Source organism: Copadichromis virginalis, linkage group LG22, assembly GCF_057382275.1.
Source record: "Copadichromis virginalis isolate Kocher_CV1m ecotype Utaka linkage group LG22, C_Virginalis_male_GT1.1, whole genome shotgun sequence".
In the NCBI taxonomy this organism is placed as follows: domain Eukaryota; kingdom Metazoa; phylum Chordata; class Actinopteri; order Cichliformes; family Cichlidae; genus Copadichromis; species Copadichromis virginalis.
Genome location: NC_140638.1, coordinates 28,552,093 through 28,579,772, shown reverse-complemented (window position 1 = coordinate 28,579,772; position 27,680 = coordinate 28,552,093). Strand labels below are relative to the sequence as shown.

The 27,680-nt window shown below is 40.5% G+C and overlaps 1 protein-coding gene across 6 annotated transcripts in view; it reads right to left on the bottom strand.

Moving 5' to 3' along the window:
* The window catches only part of trappc9 (trafficking protein particle complex subunit 9), a 235,097-nt gene that overhangs the window by 119,929 nt on the left and 87,488 nt on the right, over positions 1 to 27,680 (bottom strand). For all 6 annotated transcript variants that reach the window (XM_085445318.1, XM_085445320.1, XM_085445323.1 and 3 more), the window contains one exon: positions 22,615 to 22,733. In XM_085445318.1, coding sequence (XP_085301444.1) covers positions 22,615 to 22,733 — 119 coding nt within the window. The remainder of the gene's footprint in view (positions 1 to 22,614; positions 22,734 to 27,680) is intronic.

Below are 27,680 nucleotides of genomic sequence, written 5' to 3'. Positions count from 1 at the left end.
CATGTTTGGGTAATGTTTTTTAATACCATCGTGCAATCTTTTTTAACTTAGTTTTTGACATTTTTATTAAACACTAGTTTGGCTTTGTGGATATGTTGCTATCACATTCAATCCAACAAATGGTTTGAAGAATGAAAACATACGAGATCAGAACACTTTCATAGGTATAGAATTGGTCTCTCTCTGAGTCGAGCCTTATTAGGAAAAGCTAAGCAATCTGACCTAACTAAGGTCACTCAATTCCTTAAGATTTCATTTAAAGTGCATTTCATTCCACCACCTCCTGGTTTAATCTTACTCATTAGACATGTACAGTGGGATACAAAAGTTTGGGCAACCTTGTTAATAGTCATTATTTTCCTGTATAAATCGTTGGTTGCTACAATAAAAAATGTCAGTTAAATATATCATATAGGAGACACACACAGTGATATTTGAGAAGTGAAATAAAGTTTATTGGATTTACAGAAAGTGTGCAATAATTGTTTAAACAAAATCAGGCAGGTGCATAAATTTGGGCACTGTTGTCATTTTGTTGATTCCAAAACCTTCATACACAGGTGAATCCAGTAATGAGAAAGAGTATTTAAGGGGCTCAATTGTAAGTTTCCCTCCTCTTTTAATTTTCTCTGAAGAGTAGCAACATGGGGGTCTCAAAACAACTCTCAAATGACCTGAAGACAAAGATTGTTGACCATCATGGTTTAGGGGAAGGATACAGAAAGCTGTCTCAGGGATTTAAGCTGTCTGTTTCCACAGGTAGGAACATACTGAGACAATGGAAGACCACAGGCTCAGTTCAAGTTAAGGCGCGAAGTGGCAGACCAAGAAAAATCTCGGATAGACAGAAGCGACGAATGGTGAGAACAGTCGGAGTCGACCCACAGACCAGCACCAAAGACCTACAACATCATCTTGCAGCAGATGGAGTCACTGTGCATCGTTCAACCATTCGGCGCGCTTTACACAAGGAGATGATGTATGTGAGAGTGATGCAGAGGAAGCCTTTTCTCCACCCACAGCACAAACAGAGCCGCTTGAGGTTTGCTAAAGTACATTTGGACAAACCAGCTTCATTCTGGAATAAGATGCTGTGGACTGATGAAACTAAGATTGAGTTATTTGGGCATAACAAAGGGGCATTATGCATGGAGGAAAAAGAACACAGCATTCCAAGAAAAACACCTGCTACCTTCAGTGAAATATGGTGGTGGTTCCCTCATGCTGTGGGGCTGTGTGGCCAGTGCAGGGACTGGGAATCTTGTCAAAGTTGAGGGACACATGGATTCCACTCAGTATCAGCAGATTCTGGAGACCAATGTCCAGGAATCAGTGACAAAGCTGAAGCTGCGCCGGGGCTGGATCGTTCACCAAGACAACGACCCGAAACACTGCTCAAAATCCACTAAGGCATTCATGCAGAGGAACAAGTAGAACATGTCTGTGAAGGTTCTCAGTCATCCAGGTCATCGTAGTCAAAGGAGCTTGAAAAGAAAAGTGTCTGGACTTCTTTAAGTTACTTGAAGATGTTTCACCTCTCATCCGAGAAGCTTCTTCAGTTCTAAGGTCAAATGGTGGAGAGTCCCAGATATAAACCTAGTGGGAGTAAGCATGACATCCCGGTGCATTTCAGACCCAGCAACACGCTCAGACAAAAACTGGTTCACCCGAAAGACAAAACTCCTAAACACAGACCTAACAATGTGGTGTATGCTGTACAGTACAGCGAGGAATGCTCAGACCTCTACATTGGAGAGACCAAACAGCCACTTCACAAGCGCATGGCACAACACAGAAGAGCCACCTCCACAGGACAAGACTCAGCAGTCCATCTGCATCTAAAGGTCAAAGGTCACTCTTTCAAGGATGCCAATGTTCACATTTTGGACAGAGAGGACAGATGGTTTGAAAGAGGAGTGAAAGAAGCCACTGTGAGCGACCATCTTTGAACAGAGGCGGTGGTTTATGACACCAACTCTCTGCCATCTATAATCCAGTTTACAGATCCCTTCCCAGACGCCTTAACGCCCACTCACATCCTCGGCCATTTGACATCAGTAAATCACATGACAGGGTGGGGGCTAGGTTTCACAATGGGTTCACCCGAAACCCTGGCTGATTAGGACCCACACCCAGTTTCACACCTTGGCTCAGGCAATTAGAGGATCATCAGGGGGTCCTTTTGTCCCTCTGTGGGGGGTCACTCCCACTAGGTTTAAATCTGGGACTCCCCACAATTTGACCTTAGAACTGAAGAAGCTTCTCGGATGAGAGGTGAAACGTCTTCAAGCAACTTAAAGAAGTCCAGACGCTTTTCTTTCCAAGCTCCTTTGACAACAAGTACAACGTTCTGGAACGGCCATCTCAGTCCCCAGACCTGAATATTATTGAAAATCTGTGGTGTGAGTTAAAGAGAGTTGTCCGTGCTCGGAAGCCATCAAACCTGATGTCCAAAATACCTTCAACCACAATCCAGACTCTCATTGGAACCTACAGGAAGCGTTTAGAGGCTGTAATTTCTGCAAAAGGCGGATCTACTAAATATTGATTTCATTTCTTTTTTTGTGGTGCCCAAATTTATGCACCTGCCTGATTTTGTTTAAACAATTATTGCACACTTTCTGTAAATCCAATAAACTTAATTTCACTTCTCAAATATCACTGTCTCCCCCCTATATGATATATTTAACTGACATTTTTTTTATTGTAACAATCAACGATTTATATAGGAAAATAATGACTATTAACAAGGTTCCCCAAACTTTTGCATCCCACTGTATATTATATGGAGGTCTTTGTTCATTTATCTCAGGCATACTAGGTAAAGTTTAATAAAAACAAATGCTTCAAAAAGAATGAATGTTTGTCTTCCACAGTCTATTTCCTTTAAAAAAAAAACAATGTTAGATTAACACTAATTTAATGGCAGTAACTGCAGACACAAGCACACAGAAAGAGACTTTCACCACATTATTTCCACAGACCTAGACCTACAAACCTAGAAATGGCATAAATCAAAGATTATTATTGTTTGAAAACATCTACTTTTTCAACTTGATCTTGTTCTTGTTTTTATTATCTGGAATCCAAGTCATCTTTTATTTTCAGATTTTCCATCATATCTGGGGCAGGTGGTTGAACGCAGGGTTGACAGAGGGTCACGGTGTACTTTAACAATGAGATGAAATTGTAGCCTCCGTGTCTAATTGTCCTTAAAATGAGGCTTGACCCCTGCTTCGGTTGCATCTGCCTAGTGGCAGGGAAGCGAGCTGTTTAAGTTGCCTGCTGACCTCGACTTTGGCGGGACACTGAGAAATCGCCTGAGGGCATTCAGATGCAGTATGTTCATTTGGAAAGATGCTAGGACTGCGTCTCATGTGTGTTCCTGGGTGTCAATCACTGAGCCAATCAGCTGGGCACCCGAGGGTGAACAACTTACAGAGAAATAGTGAAGAGTTAAACAGCTGAAGTGAAATCCAGATCAAATATCGGACAGGACTAAGTTGCCAAATGCCCTGCAGACACTTGGAAACTGATGCTGAGTGCTCTTCTTCATCACTGAAGACAGCGTATGATGGCGTCAAACTTGACGCAACATGCTGGCAACAATAGGAGAATGTGAGATTACTGTGCTGTCTGAATTTTATGCTTGCAAAGGCACTGTCAAACAATTTATGGCCTTGACACAGTTGACATTAAGATGTTTCTGCTGAGCTTGTTGGCAACAGATTCAGGAGAGGGCAGGAGGACTGATAAGAGTGAATATGTTTTTATTGGCCCAGTGGTGTAATGACTTTGTAATAATCGCTAGACGATGAGGAGAGAAGGCGCTGTGAACCAGTCTGTTGATTTGACAGCCGATGGGGGACAGGGCATCTAAAACTACTCTGTAACAAACACGCTGCATGGAGACATAAATAGCTAGCATTGCTGACAGGGAAAATATGGAAGGTTTTATTTATTCACCTGTACTTTTTGGTAAGAAAGATGACCCGGGGGCACACAAGTTGCCATAGCATGGTATAATCACCTCACCGGCTCCGAAACCTGCCGAAAAACCTCGCCAGCCTATGCGGAAGAGTCCAGAGCAGATCCATTTAATGATGGTCCTGACATTTCTGCCCGCGGTGTTTATAATGTCACGCTCTGCACCCGCTCACAGTTAGGGTTTGCTTCTGATGTGGCAATTAGGATGGGAGACATTTCAAACAGTGGGTGAGCAGCCTTCCCAACTATGAGGAATCTGTGATGAGGGGGGTTACGAGATGTCAAGCTCAAGTTATTATAGGAAGTGGAGGAGAGCGGAAACAGTGCCACAAAATGTGAAGAGCACTGTATGACATAAATTCCCTCCGGCAGCTGCATCATTCCGGTAATATGATTGTCACTGTGACATGCAGTGAGAGGGGGGAAAAGCAGCAACATAAGCCCGTAGTGATGTTAATAATCATCTTTACAATGACATAACTGCCATCAAGTGGATATTAAGTTGTAATCAAATTATTATACATTATTAAACGTACCACAATAATTCTATATCAGGAGCTCATTTAGCTCCTATTGCTTTTAATATCCTGCTTTCATGTCTTTTATATTTATAGTTTCTATAGTTTAGTTTATATTTTCGCTAATCAGATTTACACTGCTGGTGTGATGCTGATCGTGCCTGTGTTCTTCCAGGGGTCTGAATAAAGGGGGGTCTGAGGTGTCACTGCCCATGCAACTTTGTTGCAACCATCTGTTGAAATTATTGGGGCCGGCTTCCCCATTACTCATTCATCATCGTAAACATAACTCTGCATATTAAATATTGATATAATATGCAATAAATATAAATAAGGGCTAATAATAGATACAATACAAGTTCTGAAAAAAAAAGGATACCTTACATCCCTTACAGTCACCTACAATTTCACATTTCATTTACAAATGTGAATTTATTCTCCATTTTCACAACTCAGCAGCCTAAAACCGAACAGCAGTTTGTTAGCTCTATTACCTCGCCACTGAATTTTATTCTTCATTGTGGCCCACACATTGTTACGGGTGGCAGGAGGTCTATCCACAATTAATATCTTTATTTCTGTCTGGTATTTATCTGACATAATTCCCATACACCCTTTCCGAATGTTTTTTTACTCCCACCATGCCATCCTAATTGCATAACACTAGAAATGACTCTCTATCCTCCTGCAGACCAAAAACACATGCTTTGATGAGGTGGATTTCAAGCAAACTTGGGAAAAGTATAACAGTAAAGACTTATGGGGTCTGCAGATGTCCATCTCCAACAGAATATAATCCCCTCTAACAGAGACATTACATTACCCATTTTTTTTTAAAACAGCTTAATTATTTTTTTAGTGATGACTGAATGAGGAAAAACACCATTAAGCATTAGCTACTGGAAAAACAGTCAGGTCCAGTGGAAACCACCTCGTAAGAGGCCATCTGTAGGCATGTCTCATTGCTCATGACTGAAAATACAATGAGTACCTGCGTTGCAGTTTCACTCTGCACCAGTGTTGGTCAAGTTACTTGAAAAAAGTAATCAGTAACTAATTACTTCCCCAAAAAAGTAATCCTGTTACTTTACTGATTACTTATTTTCAAAAGTAATTAATTACTTAGTTACTTTTTAAAAACACGATTTACAACCTGAATAGGTAATAAAGCGATAGATCTTTCAGCCCAATTCTACTTTTTCTACATAATCCATCATACAAAATGTAATCAAATGGAAAAGTCTCTTTTTAAAACTTGTTTTATTAGTTGTAACCTTTTAACTTTATGCATCAAGCAAAAATTTAACTATATGCAACATTCTCTTACTGGAAGAAATTTGTTTAATATTTAAACCTATTTTCTGCACATTCCAGCACATAAAATATATATATTTCTTGTGTTTACACTCACTCTTTCAAATAGATGCAAGTAAAACACAGCAGAAAATAAATTAAGTCAAAGACTAGCGGTCCTGTCGCTCTATTTTCACCTGTAAAGCAGGAGTAGGGTAGGCGGAGGTTTACCCTGATGCAGGTGTGCCGCAGCAGTCAGTGGAAGAATCCGCGAGTTTCTCTGAATTTCCCATTACGTTGTAGCGCACTCGGTGCTTGCTTGGAAGTTTAGGGGTTTTTTTCGCTGTAAAAAGAAGTTTTCTTCCCACGCACGATGGACGCTAATGTTTTTGTCACTTTTTATGGAATCAAACTCAAAGTAAGGTCAGTGCTTCCACGCTTTAAACGCTGCACGCTCATACGCTCTCCCGCACTCCATTTTATCCATTGTTGATCTGCACACAGCTGTTGTCATGACCGTTGCACTCGCTTACGTCACTGTCATGAGACATTCTCGCAAAAAAAAAAAAAAAAAAAAAAAAAAAAAAGATAAATCACGGTTTTAGTAACGCAGCGTTCCTACGGGAAAGTAACGGTAATCTAATTACCGTTTTTGCAATAGTAATCCCTTACTTTACTCGTTACTTGAAAAAAGTAATCGGATTACAGTAACGCGTTACAAGTAACGCATTACTGCCCATCTCTGCTCTGCACTACCCCACTTTTTTTTTTTAAGACAAAAAAATGATTCATGGAGGGATAATTGGATTTTTAGGATCAAATCCCACCCTGAACTGCCTTTATTCTGGCAAATGCTACCTCTAACAGTGTTGTGCCTGCAAACAGTGTCAAACTGCAAACTCTCTCATGTAGCAAAAGAGTCTTCTGTGGATACTGTTGGGTAATTATTGCAAACTCTTGGGGGTGATCTAATTACTTTACCAGCAACATTCAGATGACACACCAATTTTGTTTTAAACTTTCATTAAATATTTCCCAGCATATAAACACAAAAAAATAATAAATAAATACATAAAATGTCTATCAGAGGTAGAATTATTAATAAAAATAATTCTTTCAAATTGTGCAATCTTGCCATTTAGAACCACATTCTTTTGTTTTTTTTTCTTTTTTTTTTTGGCCTGTCCCGTTTGGCTCTTTTGCCATCAGAATTGTTGTCTAAAGGCAAAGAAAGATGCCCAACGGATTTACTTTACCAAATTGACCATCCTAGCCTTGCCGTAATGGTCCATTTGATTCACCTTTTATTGTTTATTTTATTTTCACTTACTGAATACGGGACAGACTTGACTGGGGGAAAGAAGGGGAGAAAGAAAGAGGGAAAGAGTTTTAAATTGTGCAATCTTGCCATTTAGAACCACATTCACCACATTTGTGATGCATGACAGTTTCTAATGTGAGTGATTTGCATGTTAAACCACACACAGACATTGCAGATTTGCTATGAAAACAGCACCAGACATTATGCTACACCGTTTCAGTTTCTGCAGTGCAAAATCTACATGAGTGCTGAGGTAGTAACATCCTCAGGAGGGACATGCAGTCCACACAGTCCCATGAAAATCAGAAGCCAATTAAAGCTTCTCTCTCCTCTTGAGCTCGCTGAAACCCTTCAGGACTGTCCCTGCTCACAAATCCGCTCTCTCTCGCTCTCTCTGCATCCTCACCCAACAACACCCGGTTACCAGGGAAACGCCTGCGTACCGCTTGTGCAAATATTTAAAATCACAGCTCCCTGACTGGCTACAACACCAGGGTCATCATGGTCCTCCAAAAATGGAGCTGTAACAATGGAACAATGCTGCTGTGCCACTTCTGTATACACTCTTAGATGAATAATCTTTAATCAAGTCATTACGTTTAAGATTTTTCACATGCTTCAGTTACTCAAACAGAACTACAGTGGGGCAAAAAAGTATTTAGTCAGCCACCGATTGTGCAAGTTCCCCCATCTAAAATGATGACAGAGGTCAGTAATTTGCACCAGAGGTACACTTCAACTGTGAGAGACAGAATGTGAAAAAAAAAAAATCCATGAATCCACATGGTAGGATTTGTAAAGAATTTATTCGTAAATCAGGGTGGAAAATAAGTATTTGGTCAATAACAAAAATACAACTCAATACTTTGTAACATAACCTTTGTTGGCAATAACAGAGGTCAAACGTTTACTATAGGTCTTTACCAGGTTTGCACACACAGTAGCTGGTATTTTGGCCCATTCCTCCATGCAGATCTTCTCGAGACCAGTGATGTTTTGGGGCTGTCGCCGAGCAACACGGACTTTCAACTCCCGCCACAGATTTTCTATGGGGTTGAGGTCTGGAGACTGGCTAGGCCACTCCAGGACTTTCAAATGCTTCTTACGGAGCCACTCCTTTGTTGCCCGGGCGGTGTGTTTTGGATCATTGTCATGTTGGAAGACCCAGCCTCGTTTCATCTTCAAAGTTCTCACTGATGGAAGGAGGTTTTGGCTCAAAATCTCACGATACATGGCCCCATTCATTCTGTCCTTAACACGGATCAGTCGTCCTGTCCTCTTGGCAGAAAAACAGCCCCATAGCATGATGTTTCCACCCCCATGCTTCACAGTAGGTATGGTGTTCTTGGGATGCAACTCAGTATTCTTCTTCCTCCAAACACGACGAGTTGAGTTTATACCAAAAAGTTCTACTTTGGTTTCATCTGACCACATGACATTCTCCCAATCCTCTGCTGTATCATCCATGTGCTCTCTGGCAAACTTCAGACGGGCCTGGACATGCACTGGCTTCAGCAGCGGAACACGTCTGGCACTGCGGGATTTGATTCCCTGCCGTTGTAGTGTGTTACTGATGGTGACCTTTGTTACTTTGGTCCCAGCTCTCTGCAGGTCATTCACCAGGTCCCCCCGTGTGGTTCTGGGATCTTTGCTCACCGTTCTCATGATCATTTTGACCCCACGGGATGAGATCTTGCGTGGAGCCCCAGATCGAGGGAGATTATCAGTGGTCTTGTATGTCTTCCATTTTCTGATGATTGCTCCCACAGTTGATTTTTCCACACCAAGCTGCTTGCCTATTGTAGATTCACTCTTCCCAGTCTGGTGCAGGTCTACAATACTTTTCCTGGTGTCCTTCGAAAGCTCTTTGGTCTTGGCCATGGCGGAGTTTGGAGTCTGACTGTTTGAGGCTGTGGACAGGTGTCTTTTATACAGATGATGAGTTCAAACAGGTGCCATTCATACAGGTAACGAGTGGGGGACAGAAAAGCTTCTTACAGAAGACGTTACAGGTCTGTGAGAGCCAGAGATTTTCCATGTTTGAGGTGACCAAATACTTATTTTCCACCCTAATTTACAAATAAATTCTTTACAAATCCTACCATGTGGATTCATGGATTTTTTTTTTTCACATTCTGTCTCTCACAGTTGAAGTGTACCTCTGGTGCAAATTACTGACCTCTGTCATCATTTTAGGTGGGGGAACTTGCACAATCAGTGGCTGACTAAATACTTTTTTGCCCCACTGTATCTATGTTTCATATATATATATAATAATCATTTACCAAGTTTCATAAAAAGTAGTTACAACTTTATAATGATTCTCGTAATCGCTATTATTATTGTGGCCAACTGTTGCCTGTGAATTCTACACACAGGGTCTTAAATTTAGACAGTAAACTAATCCGTAGCTATTGTCAATATTATTTGGGCACTTACTCATACAATGCAAACCCAGGTGTTTCTGCTTCATGAGTGTAAGTACTTCCTGTGGATGATAAAAGAACCATTTCATCCAGAGTAATTTGATTTGTTGTCGGAGTGTTGACTAATTCGCTTACATACTGTTCAATCTGATTATAGGTTGTGAGTCATGTAAGGAAAGGAAAGAGGATGAACAGCAGCACTGCATTTTCTCAGGGACAGAGTTGCATCTGTATGAGATGCAGGCTGGCTACTGCACACACACAGTGTTGCCTCTGTTCATGTGTGATCAGAGGTAAACAGACGACCCACGGGTGCCTCAGACACCAAACGCCTGCTCCTTTATGTAACCCTGTGGTCCAGTACAGGTGTCACACCATTTACCAGCTGGAGAGACTACGAGAAGAAGCCTCTCATCACACCTTGGACCCCCACTGCTGTTCTTATAAGTTATCAGCAGCAGTCGACCACAAAAGATGTGAAACCTGCTTTGAAGAGCTGAGAGCAAATTATAAACTGCATGCTGATGCACACACACACTAAATATAAACAAATAACTCGCCAACAAAGACCTGTCAGAAGCACAGTTGCTACACAAACATCCTGTTGAGGGTGACTTTGGTGCATCCAAAGGTGATCTGATTGACACCGGTTCAGTCATTGACCACGAGCAGCATATGGAGCCACGCTTGGCTTGCCTCACTGGATTTCACACATGGATTCAAGTCCAGCAAGCATGATGAAACGCTTGATTCTCTACTAATTTCACCCCCTAGGCTTGCATATACCAACAATTTCACACTCACAAACGAACACATGAACACCAAGCTAATAAACAAAACTTTACTGTGACCTTCTTGGGGCGGTTTTTCACTGAGCTTCATTTACTTGATCACAGCGGGTTGTGCTGTCTTTGATATTTTTGGGCCTGTTACTCCTCCTTGCTGTAGGAGGTCATTTCTAATTCATAACCTGCCAATTAAAACATTAACTTAAAAGTAAATGTTTCCATATTTAATTGGGCTGTCACTTTTTTTCAGAAGTTGGGTTGGATGACATGGGTTAGACAGCAAACACCTTGCTCAGATCTATGCTGCTCATGCACCGCTTTTATCCACCATTCTAACATCCATAAAGTTTACGTCAAGGTACTTTCATACATTTCACTGATGTGTAACACACATCAGTAGTGCTAGGTGCTAGATGAGGTGCTTTTATTTATTTATTTATTTTTGTCTGTACAATGTAAACAGCTGCTGTGTTTCGTGTGACGAGTCAGCCTTGTTTTGCCACTAGAGGACTTGGGCACCGATCATTGAGATGACCATGAACACATCAGTATAGCAAAATATTCTAGAGTCAGATGTGAGACCATCTGACCAACAGCTAAATGCAGCAGAAGATTGATCATGAGCACAGCAGAAAATAGGTAGGTAATGATCTGGGTTGTTTTTTTAAGCCACAGGACCTTAAAGGACCTGAACTACTCCATATATCAAATTATTCTGGAGTCAATGTCAAGCTAAAGCTTGGCTAAAATTGGGAAACGCAACAGGAAGATGATGCCAAGCACAGAAAAAAAAAACAAAAAACATTGAAGTGTTGATCAAGAAGAGGATTCAGCCAAAGTCAACACAACTGAAATGCTGTAGTGGAAAGTTAAAAGAACTGTGCATAAACAAATGTTCACAAACCTCAATGAACTGAAGCAACGTTGTAACAAAGATCGTGTGAGAGAGAGGTTTGTGGCTACACGTGATTCTATAAGCTTTTAAATCATGGGTGTATTTTCACAGGAGTCCATAAAGTGCAGTAAAAGAAAACTCTTACAACTGTAGCTTTCACGTCACATTCTGGTCTGTTAAATATTCTATTCATTATATACTTCTGGTATGACTGGAACTAACAAATTGCCAAAGTGGAGTGTTGGAGTGTAACAGGTTCCATTTAAACCTCCCTGGTTTTTATGTAGAACCAATTTGGCCTAAAGGTTAATCTTTACACAAATTTGACTTCAGATTTGAGAAATATTTTTACCATTTAAATCCTATTTGCACATTCTATTTCTTCACCATCACTTTAAATATGACATATACTTATGTTTAGGTTCTTTTATTAAAAGATAGAAGACAAAAATACCAATAAAGAAATCTTTCTGAAATCCAAAGACCTATGGGGACAAGCCAGTCGACCAACTGTTGCTTAGCTAATAAAAAGCTGCCTGGGAGCTCAGACAGAGTTGTGCATTTTACATGAGTAGTAATTAGAAAGAAGAATACAAAACTCAGATGTCCCTGGGGAACATGTCTTAATGGACCAGATCATTTGGCCATCAGTTAGAGACAGGAGGTCCCAAATCACAGCGTTAGCACTAACGTAGCCGTGACAGGCCATCGGGGAAAAGATGAATGACACCGACTAGTCTTCCCTGTGCATTTATATACGAGCACAGCCAGGATGAAAGAGCTAATACTGAATAAGACGACTCATGTTTCTGCTATTAGAAATGGGTGCTCCCTTTGCATGTTGCAACTAGGCTCTAAAGATTTCCTCTGAAGCAACAGGCTTGATGACTCTCAGAGGAAATCAAGTTCTCCCTTTCACAGTTTGCTCAAATATAAACGATTCTCACTTGGGTAAAGCTCAGAGGTTTAACTTAATGAGTGATGCATTCACTAACCTTTAAAGAAAAAGCTACGTGTAAGGCAAACAACCAAAAGGGGGTAAAAAACAAGGCTCACACTCAACTGTAGTTCTGTTTTGTTTGTATTTTATATAGAAGGAAAGGCAGTAAATTATACATCTGAGCTCATCAAACCGCTACCTGGAGCATGAAAGAGTCTATAGCATGTCTTGCTTACATTTTTGTAGCAAAGAGCAAAACAGAGGCAAAATAAAATATAATAAGAAATCTAGAAATCTCTGGAGGCGTCCACACTACATCTTGGTGACACATCCCCCAGCCAACACCATCTATTTTCCCATTTCTCCCCGCTCATGTTTCCTCACGTCAACTCGCACTGAGGCACGAGCGATGTACCTGCTGCAGCCCGGAGACAACAGGCAGCCATATGCTGATAAAGTAGGGAAAGTAAAGGTGCTATGGGCACAGCTGTGGTTCACAGGCAGGATTTCAAACCACAATCAGTGACGACTGTGTAGTGCCAACAGGTAAATGAAGCACAGGGAAATAAATGGCTTGTAGGAACAAATCCAATGACACTGCGCAGTGAGCGGGTTTTCTGTCTACTTACAGCTCATGATGATTATGCCTTTTGGTTAGTCTCCATTATTTTACATTCCCTCAACTCTCAAGAACACCACAGTTAGAAATCTAACCAACACCTGAGAACTGTTCACTTTGAACATTTTGCATAAACACAGATGATGATCATGGACATCAACAGCATGCTCACAAAAGTCTACAAAATCTTTTCTCTTTGTCGCAGTAAAGTTCAGTTCAGCCTTCAGAGACTGATACTATCCACCATGATACAGAGGCCAAAGCCAAGATGTCTGGGTACACAGGAAGCCTAATCATAGGTTGACTGAATTATTGCTTTTATCCTGTGTCTCTGTGAATAAAACGCTATCGACTTGTTTACAACCAAAGTGAGCTTTGATATCAAAGCTTTCTGTTATTACACCAGTGTGGAGCCCTGGAAGTGAAAAACACAGTACTTCATTTTTCAGCTTTTGTAATAAGCATTAGTTACTGTACTGGGCAAAAAGCCTCGAGCCACACCTTGGAAAAAAACAAAACAAAAAGGTGGGGAAATAGGTGCAGTGATTTATTGAATCGTGCAAACACACACAGACATACAGTATATGAAGCAAAAAAAGCAGCATCTGTACAATTCTAATGAGCTTAAAGTCAATATTTGGAACGACTAACATTACTCTTCTCATGGGAGTGACACTGCAGTGTCAACTCACATTCTCTGCTAAGACGTGCAATTTTCTATAGACGTCAATAACTAGCGTTTTGGATAAAGACCGGTAGTAATGGATAGCCCGGAAAGAAAACGTGTTATTAACTGTGCTGAATTGTATGAATTGTGCTCATCTTGAAAAAGCTCCTTCAGGTAAAGATGAGATAATAATGTTCACTTTGTGCTGCACTTTTAGATTTCTTGGTGAGATGCCATTGCTTGGCCAACACTAAACATCCCATTCATTCATTTTCAATACACTGGTGAGTGCCATTTAGATAAATTTGCATGCTATCTGACGTGGATTCATCTATAACTTCAGGGTCATTGTAGTATGACGTCTATGGCAGCAATAATAACTAACAATAAGTGGTTAGATTGGGAAAAAAACATTATGATAATCTAATAACTAATTTCCACTGTCACAATGCTATAGTCTCTGCATTGCTAGCAGTTGCTCACAGACGGTGTCTAGTCTTGAACAGTTGCCATATCAGTTCATCTGACTTAACTACTATCCAACATTTTAACTAAATAAATGGAAGGCGCCCAACTGTTAATGTCATGTTAACTGAAAAACACAACCTAAATTCTAACAAAGTGAAGGCTTCTACTTTGTCTCGCAGTGGATTTCCAAAATTTTATGGTGTGATATGGAATGATCAAATCAGACACGAGAGAGTTCAGTCTTTTAGATTGTCAGTGCAAATAGCATTTTGTCTAACTACATAGCTTATGCAACTAACAGTGGGTTGAAACAACAAACGCATATTTTTCAGAAGTCTTTGGAAACATTTCACAGTCATTTCAGATTTGATTCCCAGCGTCATGACCAGTTTCAGAGTCTATAAATCTTGGGGTTGTCACATAACTAAAAACAGCAGGAAAAAAAAGAAGCTATATGCAAGGAGCTTAGTTTAGCATGATGGGACGGAGTTCTAAGGTAAGCACAGGTTGTGGTGACACGCATTAATGCATCAGTTGTCATTCTAGACACCCATTGCTAAAACAAAGCACACAAAAAAAGAGTGAGAAAATGCCACATCTGGCGGAAAATGGCCTGACACAAACCTGCAATCAGCTTTAAATGCTTAATTTCTTCCATAGGCACAGCATCCTATAGCTAAATTCACACAGTCTTCAAAAATCTCAACCCAAAGCGCTATACAACTGAACATAAAGTTGGTTGTGGATAAGCCAAAGGGGAGAGATAAGAAAGAACATTTTTAATCCTGCGCCACAGAGGAGAAAATCATTCAGTTGTTCAGCTGGAGTTTCACACTTGGGCAGACAACTGTGGCAGTTATAAATATCTCTATCACGAGAGATATGTGGAGAGAGCTGAACTGCCATCGGCAGGGCTGGGCTTCTAAAAATAGCAGGCAGGTTGGTTGGCAGGCAGCAAGCCGACTCTGACTGTCTCTACTGGATTTGATTAGGCCTGAAGAAGCTCTGCCCGCCCACCCCCAACATTCACCCAACTGTGTGTGTGTGTTGGACAGCATTTCTTTTCCAAAGGCATAGCTCTTTCTCACTGCACACAGCCATAGGCACACTCGTCTACGGTTTCAAAAGTGCTTACATTAGCTTTTCTCAAGCACGATTCAATTTTCCTTGTTGCCAGGATGTTTAAGATGAATGTCTTGGAATATATGTGTGTCTGGGACTTACCGACAATCTGAAAATAAATAAAACCTTGCTCAAGTTATGACATAGTAATGGTGTGTTATGAGGTTCAAAAGGTAACAAAAAAAGAATAAATCCTGGAAAGGTTTTTGAAGTTTGCTGAGTCGATGCTTCCTGAAGAGATTTCGAAAATTTAGCTCCTAAACTCATAAGAACTAACGAGTGTTTCTACATTAACGGATACAGAATCATCTAGATTTATGTTTATAACCACAACCTCACACAGTATTACTAGTTTGAGGATATTTTAACTAAATATTCACATGAGCTGAACCCCATTTGAACCCATGTTTGCACGTGTTTGAAATGTGTGTCATGTGTTGTCTGGTTTTCATTTACATCCTATTCAAAAATCTAAAATTTCCATTGTTGTGAATATAAGCATGAGTGAATGTTTGTAACAATGTTTCAGACCATTTAACTTATTTTCCCTTGTTTGTTTTTTTTAGTCTGAACTGCTAAACTGATTTTTCTAAACTTAAGCTGTCATTTGCACTCTTCTGTCACTGTCTGTGATTATGTAGCCACAATCTTTGACACCGTAGTGTTTTTACACAACTGCTGTTGAGTGTCTTTGTGGACTTTAGTCCTATTTGAGCTGAGAAGACCATGATGAAGCTAAAACTAACCAATAATGAATAGTTTTTTTTAATTGAAATGATCAAAAAGCAGAAAGAAAAGACTTCAGATCCAAAGAGACTCAATACACAGAAACAGCAGATAGCTGTGCAGACAGAATGCTGGCTATTGCATTAGCATGCTGAGGAAGTCACAAACAATTCCAGCCTGACAGATGTTATTATTCTTTCACAAAAACATTATCCAAGTGCAAATCTATAGGCTACAGGCTGCTATCATTTTCACTCAGTGGAAGACTAAGGCACAGCTAAAGAAATCTGACAAATAGAGCGGGTTTTAGGCCTAGACCGAGTTTCTTTGGTTCGGATCATTTCTGCTGAAGTCTCTTAATTCACCGAAGCCACCTGAGGGTCCTGAATGTGTGGACAATTCCACTGAAAGCTGGTGAAAACGACTTGCTTGTAGCTGGACAACGAAGTCATTCTTTAGAAGGAACAAAATGTTAGTATTTTAAGGTTTTAATATTTTGTTTGAACTGTTTTAGAGGTGTTGATTCAACTGATAATCAGAATGATGCCTTCACATTATTACTGTGAAGCTACTCAGGAAGACCTCAGGAAGCTACAGATCAGGAATGAGGTTTACTTTATAAACCAACAGTGAAATTGTTGAACAGACACAATTATACATAAAGTATAAGCAGAGAATAGAAAAGGCTCTGAGCATCAAATCCACTTTGGGAGCCCCTATCAGAGACATTACTGCAGAAATGTCTTCCAAATAACCACCTGCAATGAGACTATTTCATTTCATATTTGGCTGGGTTAGGAGGTGCAAGTCGCACAGAAAATTGTGCACTCTAAGACCCCTGATTCTGGCACAAGGAAGCCCGGTAAAAGCTTTCTGTCCTAGAATGTTTCCCTCAGAGGAGCACATACATCTACACTCTAACCTCAATCTCTATACTCCAATAATGTGGCATTATGAACAGGAGAGCAAAATTGCACTGGATGCAGTCTCACAGCATGCCGGACATTTGGCGTTTTGAAGATAATCGTCGAACGTGTCTGAGGGGCCAGCCTATTTCTGTAGCACAGCTTCCCCTCGAAATGCCCCTGATGACATCGAGCGAGCGCCAAAGAAAGGTTCACAGGAGGGCTAAGTGAATGAACTGGACTGCACACCAGCCGGTGTTATAGAGAGTCATGCACAATCACAAAAGTGGGATTACTGTTACTCAAGTCACCCTACACTAGAATCCACACAAAAAACTCTGCAGCTGCTCCCACTCCAAGTAAGTTTCATGTTTTCAACAGAGACAAGCACATCAGATGTTTGTGTCCACGACCAAGGTTCTGGCACCACAATCAAATAGAACTGAGCTTCACGAGGTGATGGACTCCCACTCAGGACAGACTGAAGCATAAAGCTATGGTGACGAGGTGAGTAAAGTAATTGACAGTGTCAAGGAAACCCAGTTAAGGACATGCCCTCGCTCTCGCAGGAGATGAGTGCCTGAAGATTTGAAGATAATCGGGAAAAACGGCACATCCCAGCAGCCACGTCTCCTTCACCTACTGTGGATCCATTCCACCCTGACAGCACACACACATTTTCAAGCCCACAGGCATTTGCAGTTTGGTAGAAGCATTGAAAAACAGGTGTTAAGATTGAGCGATGGAAGGTCAGTGAGATAAACATGTGGACTCCTCCTGTGCTGAATACAGATCAGTCATGATTGATTGCACTTACTCATAGTCTGCAAATATTCATGCCAAGAAACACAACAGTGCCAGATAAACACATTGACCATATTTACAAAACATGAAGGAATATGATTTATTGAAGAAAGCGTGTAGAAGCATATGCCTGTCAGTTAATAGTAGACAAATTTGGTATAGGTGTTAGAAACAAATTCACACTTCACTGGCCCAGCAAAGACGGAGATACACAGAGAACAGGGTACTGTAGTGCCAAGCCAGTTTGGCTAGAAGGGTTTCAATTTCCGGTGCATCTGTCCATCCATCCCCCGGCCAAAAACCGTTATTATCAGCTAATACAAATTCTCTCTCATCCAATCACACGCACACACAATGACGAATTAACAGTATTCATATAACAGTAGCTGTATGCTAAAAGGCACTAAAACATGGAGAGAGTTCATAAAGGATGATCAAATGGTTAGAAAGCCATCTCGTTACAATAGCAATGTTTAAAGTTTCTACGATGTAAACACTTCTTCACTGGGTTTGTGAATTCATGTGGGTTGCTACTATGTCTTACCAATATAGAAAGAGAAGACGAATGGACGAGAGAAGACATATGGAAGAAAGCGCTGCTGGCATTCACGCATAAATTGCTTCCCAGAAACAACCATGTCGCAAAAATATCAATATTGGACAATCCCATAAAACCACAGATTGGATTTAATAACAGCAATTATTGTGCTCAGCGCCAAATTCGGCTCTCTGCAATATCTGTGCAACTGCATAATGGTTAAAATCAGTAAATGCCTGCTGTCAATGCAAAGGCTAAAAAAGGGCAAAATTTAATGAGGTTCAAATGGGTCGTCGTTACCAAGCTAGTTACTATGAATATGGTTATGGCAAGTTTGGAATTTAAGTTTTTAAATGAATTTGGAAAAAAGACCAACCTTATACAGTTTATCCAGGTTAGCAGGTGAGCTAATGTTAAATAACTTTAGCCAAAACAGAGCAGCTCAGGGTCAGATGTGACCCCCAAAATCAATAATGAATTCAATGTCCTTCTGATGTTGGCTGTTCTTGTCCCCTCGACGCTGATCAAATTCCAGTTGGTAGAGGCTTCGCTGGATAAAACCGGGTTTTGTCTCACAAACATGAGCATATCTGCTCACGCAAACAAATTTCTTGCCAACCCAATGCAGCAGCAGCTAGCTGGGTTGCTTGTTCACTCTACTTCCTGAAGCCACATCATCCTTTGTTTCCTACCTTTATGCTGGAATCTGTCTTGTACTGTGAGCCTTTGTCCTATGTAATGTATGTTATGTAATGTATGTAATTGCTGTTCCGTGTTGATGCTACGGGGTATTAAAGTTGCGTAAAGCATGTTTAAATTTCAATGTCCGTCAAGAAAGTCTGAGATGTTACACGCCAAACTTGACCTCTATGGGTGCTTTTACACATATATCCTCCTGTTTCTGCTTTGATTTTTATTTGAGTCTACTTAGCGTTTACATTGGTGACGTCATACAGAGTGCCTGTTTTAGGGATGGCGTCCTCTATCATCCTGTGTCAAGGGGTGAAATCAAATTCTTTTGACTGACAGTAAGCCGTGCAGCTCATGAACCTTTTATGTCCCCTCTCTCTGGTGTCATAACGAGGTCAGTGATATGAAAGAGACTATAAAAACATAAACAGCGTACATGTCAATATAGATCTGTATATTAAAGGAATACATTTACCTGATGGTCACCACTACTGATCTAATGGCTTAAGCAATCTTTTTCCTTTTTACTCAAAATAAACCAACTGGGCTTGACTGCTCCTTACAATCAAACAGATTTATTACTATGTTAGCTTGTTTGCTAATACTAAAACAACAAAGCTGCTCTCATAAAATCTTGTGGTTTGCCATTAAAGCTTTAAAGCCAATGAACTTTAGCAGAGTGCACTTGAAAACAAATCAGCTGCTTCGTTTTGATCAACGTGGAGTCGGTACGAGCAAATTCTGTTTCTGTCATTAAGGAACCCACCCACATTTCTGCATGTTTCAGAGCTCATTATTATATAACATGTAGCAGAAGCTGGGGTAACTTCCTAGGGAAAGTATTTGTGCTAACCCCTTCCAAAGCCAAAGAAGTCGGTGGGTCCAACTTTGGGTGACGGATTGTTGTGGTGTTGTACTGATGCTGGCACTCTTATTGTTTTATTTTGGTGGAAATGCGTGAAACAGACTCTGGATTGTCCACTTTTACAGCAACGGTGCCTCTTAAGCAGTCCATACATGGTCCACACCCGATTTTGACTGAAAGCTTTCAAGACATACAAACACACAGCTTGTTAGAAAAATCACAGTTAATATTGGGTGTACAGTCATCCAAGAATGATAGAATCCACTCAACCCAACTTATTTGCTGGGATGTTGAACAATGCCATACCTGTTCCTCCCTTGTACGTCAAAATGCATTAAAAGTGTGCTGGGTCCTGTAGGTTTGAGTCAAAGTGCTGAAAACAATACACCCTATAACAACAATGAGTCATACAGCTGCAAACCCAGAATAAATTTGCTATAGCATGCAGGCATAGGCGTCTATTGTGCACACAGTGAAATGAATCACTCTGGTGTCTACTGCATGTCCAACAATACATCTACAAGAAAGAAAAGAAAAAGCTCACGTCCTTACAACCTGCTCAAAGGCAGAACTCTAGCACGACCAGAGTCTCTTTGTAATTGTCTTTTTATGGAGGTTCGTGCACCATATTCTGCTTTTAAACCCAGAATCAAACTCTGCCTCTAATAAGCCTAACCACCGATTAAAATGTCCAGCCCATCTTAAACAATGGATATTTAACAACTTATCCAGCAAATCCAAAAAGAGTTTTACACACACGTGATGGTTCGAAGCCCCTCGTAAATTTGACAAACCATGGGTTTGCATTTATGGGAGGGGGTGTTACGGCCCTAGCAGGGCCTCTCTCTCTAATGAGGGTGCCTGTGTGGGCGTGTCCCACTACCTCCTGCCTGAGGTGCCACCTTTCCCTCCTGTACAGCTGACTCCCATCAGCAATTAAAGGTATTTAAGCCCAGAGCAGGATGAGCTCTGGGCCAGAGTGCCATTTGTGTGGGTACAGCTAGTGAGCTGAGTGTTTGTGGTGTTTCCAGCTAGTGAGCTGAGTGTTTGTGGTGTTTCCAGCTAGTGAGCTGAGTGTTTGTGGTGTTTCCAGCTAGTGAGCTGTGTTTTGTGGTGTTTCCAGCTAGTGAGCTGTGTTTTGTGGTGTTTCCAGTTAGTGAGCTGTGTTTTGTGGTTTCCAGCTGGTGAGCTGCGTTTTCCTTTTGACTTTTTTGGCATTACTGACCAACGCCTGAGTTTTGTTTGTGTTACTTTTATGGTGATAGCGGCTTGTCCGTCTCTTTTAGTTGAATTACTTCAATAAAACTATTTCATTTTACTGTTTCGCCTCCTTGACTCCTTTTTCTGACCCGGTCACTTTTGTTACTCCCCCCTCACCGCCTAGACCCCCCCAGGGGAACGTAACAATACATAAAACTCTGTCTAGGAAGTACAGAAAATTAAAATAGAATTTTGATAAGATGTTCTCTCTGAACAAACTAATATTGCAGCTGCTTTTGACCTTGCACTGCAGATTATCCAAACCATAAACAAAAAGGCTCAAAACACAAAGATATCCTGTCATTTAAATTCCAGCTCCATATTTTTGTTCTTTGTCTCTGCTGGAGTTACTCTGCATGATCCCAAATAATCCTCATGCATCTCATCCTGGGCACTGGTGCAGTCCCTCAGTTCATCCCCTGTCTGAAAAAAGCTGTTTACTTTCCTTTCCCCTCCCTTCATGCCAGCTCGAACAACAGGTGGGTGGGGCCTCTTTGCTCATAGCTAAAGCTTTGCATCTGAGGTGAATATATTAGGAATTTCTTCTCTCACCAAAAATTGAAACCAAGGGTTTAGAGCAGGCTGAAGCCTGAACGCTGGTTAACAGGAATTATTTATACATACACCAACCTCATTTTCTTAAATTCTTGGCCATGTATGATATGAGCTTCAACTATTAATAATTGTATATACTTAATAAAAAGATCAAAAATAGTTTACATTTTGTTGTAAGTTTTTTCTGTTTAGATGGCCATTAATCACACAAAACACACAAAAAAATATAATAAGCAGTTTTGCATTATACAGTATAACCAAATCTTTACATTAAGTTAAAGAAATATAGTATAAAGCACAATATCCACTTTTTGTTCATCTACGATCATTTGGCCCAGTCATTTTTTCCCTTTATAAGATAATGTAAGTGCTAGACAAGTCCTTGCAGAAGCTTCTAAGTTCACCAAGGCTTAGACTATGAAAAAAGGTTTTTCTTTTTTTCCCCCTCCCAACAATTAGTCATCATCCTATCAAACTTTTCAATGGAAAAGGTGTGTTCGGTAGCACATCTGAACATAAAACAAAATAGGTTTTCTCTCTGGATGATTCATACAGGACAAAGCTTTCACAGGTATTGTGGCATTGTGACTTTCAAAGGCAACACAATGCAGTCTCCACACTTGCAGGTGTCTGCTGTGCTACAGGTGAACCCTCAGCAACTAGACTCAGTCAGACCGCCCATTTCTACCCTTCAGATACCCACAAGTCCTCAGTGAAACTACATCCCCTGCTGATCCTGTGCATTCTCATTCTGCCGGTCTCCTTTCCACCACTCTTTATTACCTAGTCTAATTTATTCTCCTGTTCACTCTTGCTATTTTTGTACAAAAACCCAAGATGTTCCCCTCGTGTCTACAGCTCAGATTCAATGAGCAGAGTGCATCAGGAGCCAAGATGTATTACCATCCACATAAACACACTGCTTCCACAGACATTTACAAGAAAGTCTAATTGACAGTAAATTGTGCAAAACCATGCACACACAGTATACAGAGCTATTGGTGTGAACAGGAAGAGAGACAGAGGCAAAGTAAGAAAGTAAAGAAACTAGCCAGAGATACTTATCATTTGAGAAAAGGTGCAGTGAGATTGGACAAGGATGAAAATGGATTTTCACTAAACCATACAACAAGCCAGAAAGCACAAGAAACAGACTGTTTGCATTTTGAACTGAGCAAAGGTTTCCTTTCTTCCCCACGCACTTCAGAGAGGCTTTTATTTAGTCACCTTAATGTGGCTGTACTCAGCCTTGCTGGACTCGCTGCCGACGGGCTTGGTTTCAGCCCTGGGTTTGAGGACTTGGCGGAGGGGACTGGAGATTGGTAAGCCCGTCACACTGATTCCATCTGTTGACAAAGCACAGCAAAACACAGTCAGAAAAAAACAAGAAATCATTAAATTGAAGTTGGCAGAGCATTTGCATCATTTGTGGTTCGAGTATTTCTACAACTGTTGGGTATCATTATAAAATATTGTCGTCACTCCTGAGGTTCCTTCATGGGGTAGTGCTTAGAAAGCTCAGAAAGACCTAAATTAGATCTGATGCAAACCAAAACAACTGTTTAGTGTTTTTAAACTTTTGACAGACAATTCACTCAGCATGGCAGGTCTACAATTTCAGCAGAAGCCAAAACCATGAGGAGCAACACTTAGTACAGAGACAGTTTAGAGGCTAGTCTTTAATTAAGACCCAAAAGAAAGAAGTGCAGCTAAAATGTTAAAAGAATTGGTACCAAACTATGTGTGAATTTCCTCAAATGTGAACTGAAATCATAAAATGTATTGCTAACTAGTAGTAGTAACTATATTTTACAGACTCTTGCACATATATAGTACCTTGCCGCATCCCAGAATACAATACAAAACAGACCACAGAAGCGTTTTAGCTCAATCTTGCAATGTGAGCCTGATAGTTGGTCTGGATCGAGGTTGGCGATCACCAACGGACCAAACACACCAGGTGTGAAAACAGCCCTGGTCTAATCTGTTAGCATGATTATGTTCTGTATGTGGTCCTGTAAGTGAGGCCTAATTCCAATCTGTCAACTATATGACTACGACTATATGACACACAACATAATTATAAAGGGGGACTCTGTTTCAGACGTATTCAGACGAAATCTTTATCTAAATCTCTCACATTTCTTCATTCTCTTTTTCTTATTATTTAGTTTAGGCAACTTACATGTTCTATAAAAGGTCCTAATGTATGTGTGCTGCTTCCTCACTACTGGACTCTCACTTCCCTTTCTTGCTGTTAATTGGCTCCTGGTGGTCCCTCCAAAAAGCCAATGGGCGAAACCTGAGCCCCCATCAATACTCTGCATGGGTTATTTTATAGGCTAAGTTGGTACACCTCTGATAACTGCCAGCACACAGCTAAATATTAGTAATACATATTTCTGCATCAGTTACTGTAACTTGCACACATGCTCAAAGATAACTAACTTAATCAGGACGGCAACAATTAGCATGAGCACGACTTGGGGTCAGACGAAATTAGTGGGTACCCTGAAACTAACACACAGTGATGAACCTTTATAGTTATGCTGTTCCGAAAGGTCTTGATTAACCTTTATGTTCATTCTGTAAGTTCTAGTGTGTAGTGCTGTCAGCATATATTGCATTACACTGAGAGATCTAACAATTTCTCTGCTGTCACTGACATAAAATCATGTCTATACACAGCAGAGGTTTACCCAATGATACAAAATATCAGTGGACTTTATCTCAGGCTGCTGTTATCATTTTTCTTATCAGATAGCAAACATAGTTCATCTATTGCATCACAATTGCTCTACGGCCTATCTGATTTTCAAACTTTTAAATAACAGAAAATCTGAGATCACTGGGTTTATGGTACTATTTTGTGCATGAGGATATGAATGAATGATTTTATGTCCATGACCTGAGAGAAGCAGCATGGACACAGAAGCAGCTGCACAATCAGCAGCTGTTAGGCACCACCAGAGGGGCTGCTGCGCTTTGAACTCACTGAAACAATACACAAAAATGACGCCCACAGCTTAAGCTCTGACGTCAAAGGAATCATGTCACTCTCCGACGTCAGCAGGATAAAAAGCCCTGCAATTTCCCCCTAGAGAAGGGAAATTACCGGCCTTTGCAGCAGCTTGGGCTATTGGGTTCATGATGGACATATTCACAAACTGTCCAGCTCTAAAATAGCTACATAGAAAACCGTTCAATAGAACCACATGGAAGAGGACTTCTGTCAAAGGGACTTGCTTGTACTAAAGGATTACACTACTGTGCTGCTAGAATTCATTTACGTGAAAATTTGGATTATGCTAAAAATACAACAACAACCAATAAACATGGATATGTTGCATTTCCGACTAACAACTTGGCAGGAAAAACAAATGAATATAGCCGTAACAATTGTGAGCAGATGAGAAAAAATCTTAGTAAAAATAGCAAGAATTCATAAACGGTAGAAAGAACACACAGATTTCCTTCTTGCATATTTTTTTGATGAAATAAATAAGAACAGTTTGTTCAAACACACAGTGCTTCGGGCTCTTTCGTCTCCAACTGCAGTCTATTTTAAATAAAGGCCTGATTCTCGATTCGGAACGTGTTAGTAAGGACCCAGGCACTTTTTGAGAAAATTCTCAAACTAATTAATTATCCTCTGCCCACCTGCTGCAGATAAAGGGGACTTTGATCTAACCAGAGGCTTCATTTAGGTACACCTACAATAACAGACTTCTGGGGCCACCTGGGGGCAACAGAAACAAGTTGAGAACACAACACTGATTTACTTTATCATCAACTTTTATCATCAACTTTTATTGCAAACAAGCTGCTTATTTACACATCTAACAGTTACACTGTTATTCATTTGGAGTCTCTTTTTTCTGACCACCTGGCAAATGAAAGACAAATAATAACTTGAATCTGGAGAAAAATCTTTTTTTGCTCGACTGTGTTTAACAGCTGGTAGGTAATTGCTTCTTTCTGCAGTTTTGTGCTGAATGAGGAGATTTTTTCCAGCCAAACAAGAAAGTTGCACCTTATTACCGTGCAAAGTTACTGTCGCGCTGTTTTCACTGCGTTGCCACATTACCACAATAATATGTTTGAGGTGGGTCTAATATCATGTTCTGTAATAAATGTCAGGTGAAATGCAACTTATGTGTGAGTAATTGTATTTTATATTATTCAAGAAAAACTAATTATCATATAATACTGAAGAAAAAAAGCAGAACCAACTGTCTCCTGCAGTTATTAGAGCCAATACTGCATATTCTGCAGGACTCAGATACAAGGCTACTACTGCATTAACAAAGAAATGAATGATTTATCTTGCTGTAATTAACAACCATAAGTGATATCAGATGGATATTAGCTGAACTACTAAGCAGAGATTTCACAATACCAGCAATTTAATAGCTGGTAAAAAATACCACCAGAATTAAGTAACTCAATACTCGCCCACCAAAAATGGTGCTTTTGTAAATGAAAGCAACAAACCTAGTTGCCTCTTAATGTTAATACAATGGTTAGCACTGTTGCCGCGCAGCAAGAAGGTCCTGAGTTCAATTACACCATCAGGCCGGGGACTTTCTGTGTGGAGTTTGCATGGGTACTCCGGCTTCCTCCCACAGTCCAAAGATATGCAGTTAGTGGGGATAGGTTAATTGGTTAATCCAAATTGCCCATAGGTGTGAATGCGGGATTGAATGTAAGCGCGAATGGTCACCAGCCCTGCGACAGACTGGTGACCTGTTCAGGGTGTACCCCGCCTCTCGCCCTATGACAGCTGGGATAGGCTCCAGCGCCCCCCGCGACCCTGAAAAGGATAAGCGGAAGCACATGGATGGACGAGGTATTACAATGGTTACACTATGACAGCTCAAATATTAGTCACTGCAAATATATTTGTTATTTGTAGTTATGCACTCACTTACGCTCTCCCCGAATTTGCTTGGCTCAACTGGTTGTAGGAGCTGTGTTGCAAACAGGGAATTTGCAGACTGTCCTCTGGTGGACACACTAAGCCACGTCAACAACCTTAACATGATCTCCTCCATACCTGCTTCATGCCCTGGTGGACGGGGCTGTGGCCCCCCCACACCCTCTAGCAGATCATTACATGAAGGAACCTTTTAATACAAGCATGTTCATGCTCACAGGTTTACACACGGGTGCTCACACACACACAAACTACACCCTTTTTGGCTCCTACCTCAAAGCACACTGTGCGCTGTCGATATTACGTGCTGCACAATAATGTTTAATATTTAGTATTTACTGTCATATTCCCATAGACCATGGTGATGTTGTTTATTATGTTGCTCTTTTTTTTTTTCTTCTGCTTGTTTTCTCTTTTTTCTTTCTCAACAGGTGATCCAGGTGATTGATATTTGTATTTTTTGTCTGCTTATTTTGTTGTTTTTTGCCCTTTATCACCGTCCTTCTTCTCCACTGTTTCTCTTTCCCTCTTTCTTTCTCCCCTTTCTTTTCCCCAGTCAAGTCTGTCCCGTATTTAGCAAGTGAAAATACAATAAAATAAACAATAAAAGGTGAATCAAATGGACCATTATGGCAAGGCTGGGATGGTCCATTTGGTAAATTAAATCCGTTGGGCATCTTTCTTCGCCTTTAGACAATAATTCTGATGGCAAAAGAGCCAAACGGGACAGGCAAAAAAACAAAAAAACAAAACAACCTTAACATGGCTGAAAAGTGTTACTCCTGGGTTTTTTTTTGTTTTGTTTTGGTTTTTTTTAAATCAACTTTTTTCTGTTTTTAAATGTATTTATCAGCTGTGTCAGCTGGACAGATTGGCAAATACCTAATTTTAGGAAAAGAATAAAAAATCAAAAATCATTCTGGCTCTACTGCTCAACTTTAAATATCTGACTACATGACGATCCCAGTCTGAAACGAAACAAGTTCCTTGTGGTTAAAATATCCTACAAATAAAGCAGAACAATTGTTATGTATATGAATATAATTAACCATGAGCCCCCCACCCCAAAAAAAAAAAAAAATCATCACATTGTCAACTGGCATTAACAGTTAAGCCATCTTACTAAAAACCCCAAACAGTGGATTCATCTGGACATAGAAACGCTGACTAAATGTTTTGCTAAAGATTCAAAGCTGACTGGTTGGCTGACACAGTCTCCTCCTATTTACTCATTTGCTATATCCTGCTTTTTAATAGGTTAGATGTACATGCAGGCATAAACTCTGAGTGCCGGGGAAGGACATGAACCAAAAGTGACGCTTGTAGGACTTTATTAGTCGAATCCAGCTTTATGATA